This window comes from Pocillopora verrucosa, chromosome 3, assembly GCF_036669915.1.
Source record: "Pocillopora verrucosa isolate sample1 chromosome 3, ASM3666991v2, whole genome shotgun sequence".
NCBI classification, from domain to species: domain Eukaryota; kingdom Metazoa; phylum Cnidaria; class Anthozoa; order Scleractinia; family Pocilloporidae; genus Pocillopora; species Pocillopora verrucosa.
In genome coordinates this window covers 195,259-203,493 of record NC_089314.1, presented here as the reverse complement: position 1 = coordinate 203,493, position 8,235 = coordinate 195,259, and the positions used below count along the sequence as shown (strand labels likewise).

General features: G+C 39.0%; 1 protein-coding gene across 4 annotated transcripts in view; it reads left to right on the top strand.

Moving 5' to 3' along the window:
* Positions 1–7,794, top strand: part of LOC131780221 (C-reactive protein-like) — a 58,678-nt gene extending 50,884 nt beyond the window's left edge. For 2 of the 4 annotated variants that reach the window (XM_066163865.1, XM_066163864.1), the window contains 4 exons: positions 5,610–5,774; positions 5,956–6,178; positions 6,300–6,430; positions 7,475–7,794. In XM_066163865.1, coding sequence (XP_066019962.1) covers positions 5,610–5,774; positions 5,956–6,178; positions 6,300–6,430; positions 7,475–7,725 — 770 coding nt within the window. In that variant the 3' untranslated portion in view covers positions 7,726–7,794. Of the gene's footprint in view, positions 1–2,082; positions 2,209–3,942; positions 4,081–4,449; positions 4,594–5,609; positions 5,775–5,955; positions 6,179–6,299; positions 6,431–7,474 lie in introns of those variants that run through there. The other 2 variants (XM_066163867.1, XM_066163866.1) reach the window with 2 other exon arrangements.
* Positions 7,795–8,235: the final 441 nt, after the last annotated feature.

Below are 8,235 nucleotides of genomic sequence, written 5' to 3'. Positions count from 1 at the left end.
CGGTACACGAGGACACAACCAACAATGTGCTCAAAAAGTATTGTTTAATAATAGAAGATTTTTCGTCAAATTGTAGTACTTTCAGAATTTTCATCATAGCGCTACGCAATTTCTTGCCGTGAAGGCAACTAAACAACGATCTATGCATGATGAGTTTTACGGCGTGGGCTTTGTGCACGTAAGAAATTCGAACGTTTTCCGCTTATAACCGCAAATCACGAATTGTTTTGAATAAAACTGTCGTCCCGAAATGTCTCTTGGTCATTTTCCTCTTGCTCCCCATTAATAGATACCATGAAACTTGAGATTTCCTCACACACGGATAAATTTGCATAATTCACTTTGAAATTTGATCCGCATGCCTATTTGCACACATTCGAAAATATTTAGCGATTTTAATCTTTCATTTCGTTTTTTGACTAAAAAATCAATCGCGAAACAAATAATCGCAGCAATGCGACGGCTGAACTCCTTTGGGGTGGGCAAATATTCCCTTGACGGAGCAAATAATCGCAGCAATGCGACACAAAACATGCAGGAGATAAAAAATTGCGATCACGATCGCCGACGCGAGATACGAAATCGAACGATATTGGAGAAGACCGAACTGAATTCCGAGCATTATCCGCAGGTTTCCATTGTTATGGACATACGGAAGGACTTACACTCTGGATAGCATAGTATCTACGACTTCACAGAAGTCCGTAGATTCAAAAAGGAGTTAAGATCGGGGAATATCGGATCAAAATCGGCAGAGTTTGGCTCGATACTATTGTTACACTCACTCACTCAGAAGGACAGCATAGCAGCTTACGCCTCTTTAGGCAGTAAGCTACAAAAACCAATAAGGCATTACGTCATTTGTTGACACTCAATCTCTTACCGCTTTTACGAGGTGTTTGGTGTTACGCACTAGACACAAAAATGAGGAGATATTCATTTCAGTTTTCATATCTGCACGTGATTCAACTCTTTTCCTGAATTGTCCAATCCTAAGAACACATCCATTACGTGATATCGGTATGGTTTCTCGAAATGGTTCGATGATGAAAGACATATATATAAACTGCAGCTAGAATTCGGTCATAAATTCCATTTTGAACACGAGATGTGCGGTTGAATCTTGACCTTGACGCGAAAGCTTATTTTGTCATTTCACTCGGGAATCAGTACCTCAGGTTGGTTTTGAATTTTCCTTCCATTATTTGCAAAATATTTAATTAAGTTGGCTTAGTTGTCCTTGATTCGCAATTAAATGTTTAATGTTATGTTTTATCCTGTTTTTTGCAACTCTAAAGAAACTGTCTTAATAGGGGAACTATTCGCAGAAACAGTATGTTAGTATCGCATTCAGTTGTCGAGCTTTTTTTAAATCGAATGCAATGAGCGGCATTAGAGTATTTTGGCGGAATGACTTGCCAATGAAGATTTTAGCCAACTTGGATCGTCTGTAATACGTGACTCAAACTTCTGTATTACAATATAAAGCAGGCGAGTGCTGTGTCAGTAGAAAGGGCTCTTGGCCGCATAGTGTCGGTAATTTGATAGTTAATCTTTTATAACACAGCCTATAGAATGACTGATTCCGTTTCACATCAACTTTCGATTAGAAGAAAAAAGAAGAAAAAAATCAGCGACAGCAACACCTTAGCCTGTGAACAGCCGCCCCCTGCACTAGAAAAACAGTATCAATTCTCCAAGCCTGTCAACAAGTTTTGCCGACATTCACCTGGGAGAACTTCGGATTTTGATAAATTTAACGCCTGCTTATGTTAGGAGTGAATGGTTAAAACTCTTTGTGAAAGTAGTGCACGACGTTTGCAATTGTCGTTTCGATTCTTGGATATACAAACGGCAAATAGTGCAATTTGTTAAAAAAAATGTTGACTTCATACTTTCATTTTCAAATGCGAAAACTACATACAGAACTCGAAATTTTTCACCAACCTGCGATCAGGAATCCTTTTTTGGTGTATTTCCTTTTGGTATTGCGTACGTTTAATAAAACCAAGGTAAACATTTCGTTACGTTTCAGAATGCAACCATTGTGTATTGATGAAAAACAGCGACAGAAGACTGACAGGGGGTGGGTAACAGCTGCGCACTGGAAGATCGCTTGTTTGCTCACCATGGCTGTCTTGCTGGTCCTGTTATTGATATTTATTACGCTGTATGTTTCGGGGCAAAGGGCATGCGGGGCACAGAAAGGTAAGACATACGGTTGAAGAAGGATGTTTATGTGCAGTTATGGTATGTGCAGTTATGGTGAAGGACGATTAGGGAAAAAAAGATAAAAGACCCTTATATGTAATCTTCTTTCGTGCATAATATTCATTACATTTATCGTATTCCTCATTCAGTATATACGCTATTATTGATCAATTCAGCGGCTCGTATTTCACTGTGTAGCCTGCTTCGAAGGGGCTATAACTCCAAGCAGAAAAACTCTGTCCGTAACTGAACTCGGTTAGTGAGGGGTATTTCTTGATGTATGAAAAACAAATTTCTGGAGTTTGACTGGTAATCAGCCTTCTCATATATCGCTTAATTTGGCTCCGCGATGCGCACTGGATGTGTCAAATCTGACATTTCAATATCCAATGAAAATCAAGGAAAATGGTTCTTGCCAAGAAGGTTAACTTACCTACGCCACGATGCAATCATAGTCGTAGTTATGTTTACATACAAATCTGCAAATTACCTATGCTCAAAGACGTGGATATCGCATGAGGTGCCTGATACACCACATAAAAGCACAAAGAGAGAGATCACTTACCATGGTTTCCTCAGAAACCTTTTTTTTATTAGAGTTTTTGGTATCAGAACGTTCGTAGAGGAAACCGTTTCGAGCAAGCGAGTGAAAGATTTACACAGCGATGTGAAATCACCCCTATGAAGTCGCAAAAAATATACCTCTTATTGCCAACCGTATTTGGGGTCCATACCAAGAGTTATTTTCTCTTCTTGACTCATGGGCCGAGCGCAAAGCACGTGAGCCATCAGTCACAAAGGCGAAAACGAGGAACAGAAACATAATGCACGGATCGAAAGAACGAGATTTGTAAGATATTTTTGCCTTATCTCCTCAGTGTGTTTTACCGAGAGAGGATAAAATGGTTTTACCTGTTCTGTGAACGATTTTTATTCTCACAAAGCAGCTTTAAATGACGAAAGTAGAAAGCAATTCGAAACAAGTTAAATCCAGTCTAGAGCTCTTTTCATAGCACATCATGAAGAAAACAAAATATTCAGACTCTCATTTTCCCACCCAAATGAAAGAGTAACTATGGTGAAATTAGCGAATCATTTTGGCCATTCTCTCCATTTAGATTTTAGCGGGCAGTCCTGGAAATTTACGCACCAAAAAATTGGCCTGTACTGCGCGCACATTATCTCAGAGACTATATCTTATCTCTCTTCTCAATAGAAGTGTTTGGGTCAGCATCTGTTACGCTGATCAACCACTCGTTGGTGACACATTAGTTGGGAAGTTACCAAAACGTTGCAAAACAACTTCTCATTGCTGTTGGCAGTTCACAGTTGCATTAATTACCCCTTGCAGCTTCTTATGGAAAGGAATTTTTAAGCTTCTTGCGATTGAAACGTCTTGCTGATGACCTACACTTTCTCTTCTTTGACTCACTTGAGCACTCCTGCGCCAATTAATGCGGTTCTTGCGCAACTATCATGCATCAGTCAATGCAACACATCCGCTACCAACCCCCCCTCCCCCCCTTTGCCGTGAAAAGCGGCCTCATTAAAGAAAAGAGCCGGCCCTCAAATGCAGAGAATGTTGAGCTTTTTCAGTGAGGCTTAGCTCTTTTATTTCAGTCAGTAAAACGTCTGGTTTGCTCAAGGGCTCAAATCATTACCCAGCACCTTGTCCCTCTTTCGTAAACAATCAGTTCTTTTAACACCTTTCTTTATCATGGCTGTCTCTAGAAAAACTGGACTCAATAAACGAAGCCACTGAAGCTTTGTCCAAACGCCTTGACTGGCAAGACAAACAAATCGGACAGGATCTCGTAAATTTGAATGTCACGAACGCATCTCAAAGGACAACGGTCTTGGAAATGCAAGGTATGTATATTTAGAACTTGTGGTGGTGTTTCTTTAATGAGGTTTTGATTTGTGAAAAGGTCATAGCTGGTGTGGAGGTCGTTGTTGTCATCTATATAGATGTGCCTGCTCTTAGTTGGTAAACCAGCCGTCCTTGTTTTAAGAAATCAGTTTTAGGTCAGATGTGTTAACTCGTCTTTGGGAAAACTGGATAATTTGACAAAACTTTACAGAACTTTAATGCTTGCATTACAGCTGCTGGAGTATTTGGGCTGCAATAGGATGGGCTAGAATCCTCACCGGGAAACCCAGTTTGTCCTTTGTCTTTGGCACTTAAATGGGTAATCGCTTGTCTTAAAATCCTTTTCTATTTGTCATGATTGTCTACAGAAAAGATGGACTCAATGTACAAAGCTTTTGAAGCATTGTCCAAACGTCTTGACTCACTGGACGTAAATATGGGAAGAAAACTGGATTTAGTAAATGCATATGTTAAGAACGCATCTCAGAGGACAACTGCTTTGGAAATACAAGGTATGCACTTTAAGTCGTGTGTATGCGTGTGCATCTGCACTCTTATTTCACTGTTCATTTAACGTCTTTGAAGAAACTGAAGGCAGTGAAACGGAAGCCTTTTCTATAAGGTTTGATGGTGGAATTTCACAATTTTTCTTTGTACCACCTAAGTGTGTGATCGGTCATTTTAGCTTTATTTTGTCGCGATTATCTACAGATAACCAAGACTCAATCTTCAAAGCCATTGAAGGAAACTTGGGCCTCTCTCTCAAACAAGAAGATGCAAAACGAAAAACAAGTCTGACTCAATGATGAACATTTCTCCTACTTGTGGCTGTTCACGTTGAGTCACCAATCCTCCCTTGTGATATCATTTTCCTACACAGTTAAACCTGTATTAGGTGGTCACCTACGAAGAATGGCTGGGGGGGGGGGGGGGCCCACGTAAGACAGGTTCCACAGAAAAGAGGTCATATAAAAACGACGTAAAACGCCAATTTGAAGCGCGAAAATTTTACCAATATGCAAGTGGAAAGTACGCATCTAAAGTATGTTCAAGGATGTGATGTAACGCAATCCGATCGCATCTAACCTTTGCTTGCGAATGACTTAGTGATCTTTGGCTTTATTTCTTCGAATGTATTCCACACAAACCTTCTATCAACACCGACATTGTTTCCTGAAAATAGACTTTCAAAAGTGTAAAAGATTTATTTGACAGTTCGATTTAATTTCATTTAAATATACTTGCGTGTCAAAATCTCAGTTCATGGAAAATCCCAGATATCTTTTCCTTACACAGATAACCTTCAATACCACTTTGTAAATTATGTGAAAATTACAATCACGCAGGGCAGTGTAACTTGGAAATGATACTTGGAAACAGCGATAATCTCATTGTGAAATTCATTTTGATTCCGTAAGAATCGAAATTTGTCTTTTTTGACATTTCGAATTCACACCATGAATCAATATGTTTTTTGTCCTTCACATTTATTATTGAAAGATCTTTGTTTATGTCTCAATTTCTTCAGGAAGACTGGCTCTCATTAACAAGACAATCAAGGCGTGGTACACAAGTCCTCACTCGTTTAACAAAAGTGTCGTAAGGAAACTGGATGTCGTGATTAAGTCAATCGAAGAGCTCTCTTTGCAATTTAAGAACACGTCTGAAACGATAAAGGCATTGGCTATGCCAGGTATGCATCTTTTAAATAATTTTCACTTGTCTGTTGTAAGCAATGTAGGATTGCTTGATTTTGCTTTACCTTCCTATGGAAACTCGCATCACCCTATCAACTATTATGATGTAAAAATAATCATGGTACAATCAGAGAAGAAAGCGGCATTGACAAATAAAAAAACTGAGTAATTCTTCAGTTGCAGGATACGCTCTACAATTTCCGCAGAGAGGAACCAGTGATTACGTCATCGTCACACGTGGCATGCCAAACCTGTCAGCTGTAACGGTTTGTCTGTGGATGAAAACCGCTGATACTAGAAATGAAGGAGCACTCCTGAGCTATGCTGTATCTGGAGAAAACAACGAGCTTCTCCTGACTGACTCTAGACTATTTAGGATCTACATCAACGACCATGGAAGGTTTGGGTATTTCATCTGAAGTTTTGTCCTGTTATTAATCCCAACAGTTATTTTGATTTAATGTTGCTGTAAACTTTAAAATACTCAAAGTACACTTCTCGCGTTTTGCTGCTAATTTTAGTGGTTATACTTCTGTATCCGCCAATGATGGAAAGTGGCATCATATCTGCTTAACATGGGAGAAAACCACTGGATCATGGAAATTATTTCAAGATGGTTCGGTTGCCGCTCGTGGTAAAAGTCTCCAAACAGGTAAATTCTTCTTTTAGTAATTGTCCCTATAATAGTATTTAATGTTAAGTGTGTGTAACTGCTAATACGAGGCGGCCGAAATGACAAAACCGCCAGGAATCCACAAGATTGATTTGAATAAACGAAGTACAAAGTACAAGTAGACTTAAAAGTAGTTATAGATAGACGAAGATAGACTTGTACTCCATACAAAACAAAGCTTAAACATCTCTTAAAGCTGTTTCGTTAAACACGGTCAGTTAAAAGGTTGTTTTCTTCAGGGAAGCTACCTAAACCAATGTTTGCTGTTGACTATTGAATGTTGTCAGCTATTGTATGCTGTCTATTGAATGTTGTCAGTTCTCTGTTTCTGATTTCACTCCGAAAAACCCAGTTTGCATTTACATTTTAACGGACACTGTAAGCGAATCTCCCTGAGAGGAAACTGCGTAAAATTGTCCCGGACACTAACCGTAAATAATTGCGTTGTGAACTAAACTGCCTTCTGCGGAGAAGAAACGATTAGTGAAAAATTCCCTCCTGAATGCTCTATATGTGATCTGTAAGTAACGCTGAGAAAAACCACCCTAAGAAGCTGAAAAAGGCGAAAGAAGACTAAGGATACTCGAGAAACCGAGAAATGCGCAAAACAAGGAAAATATATCTGACAAACTCTGACGAGGTAATGATCACTGATGCCAAAAAAGAAATACTTGAAAAACATGCAAAACCTTGACAAAAATGCACGTGACTGTGATGGTGAAATCACTTGATAAACGATTATGAAATTTATCACTTAAATGCTACAGTGTACGTTATGTTAGTCATTTAAAGATAAAGTGCGTAGTTCCCAAAGAGTAATTGGAACAAATAGAGCAACATGACTCACTTATTCGGTAAATTATTGATTAGGAAAATTAAAAAAAGGGAAGGATGTACTCACTTTTCAGCTTTTTATCATTTCCTTCAGAGATCTTAATCTTAATCAAAGCAAAAGATAAAGTTGAATCTTTTTTAACTGGTGAATTTATCTTTTTCCTTAATTTCCTGTTAATGTCCCCACAGGTCACATGATTCGTGCAAATGGATCCCTGGTACTAGGGCAGGAGCAAGACTCAAAGGGGGGAAAATTTGAAGCCCATCAATCTTTCATCGGTGAAATGACAGGTGTCAACATTTGGGATCACGTCATAAAAGACCAAGAAATCGCACGCATGTCAAAGTCGTGCCTTACAGGGGTGGGCAACGTGTTTCAGTGGCGCGAGTTCAAAGCTCACATCAAGGGCTCAGTGAAGATAATTGAGCCATCGTGCTGAAGTGAAAACATCCATGATATGATTTGTGAACATTGTGAAGGATGTTACATTAAAAACAACCTTTGAAAACTCTTTGTTGATAATCTGATGTGTGCCCGCATCTTTTCTTTTTTATCCTACCAATGAGTGTGGAAAGTAACTCGGGAATGTCTTGATTTGGTTTTCCTATCAACTGATGAGATGCAAAACAAAAACCATTCGCACCGTGAAGACGTGTTTTCTCGTGCCCTAAACAGTTTGCCTGTTTTACCGTCTCCTTTTATGTTTGTGTCGGTTTTTTAATATAATTGTTGTTCTCGCTGGTTGAAAAATTGCAAAGTTGCAAAATGCAAACTTCCGAACGCATTATAAAGATATTGCTCACTCCCTATTTGGCTATTTTGCCGACTTCCCTCGGATCAAATAACAAATAACTTGCTCAATTTTTGTTACGAAAATGAGCTTACTCAGACTTTGATTCTCTGCGAGATACTTTAATGATTTTGATTTTAATTACGCAATAGAGCACCA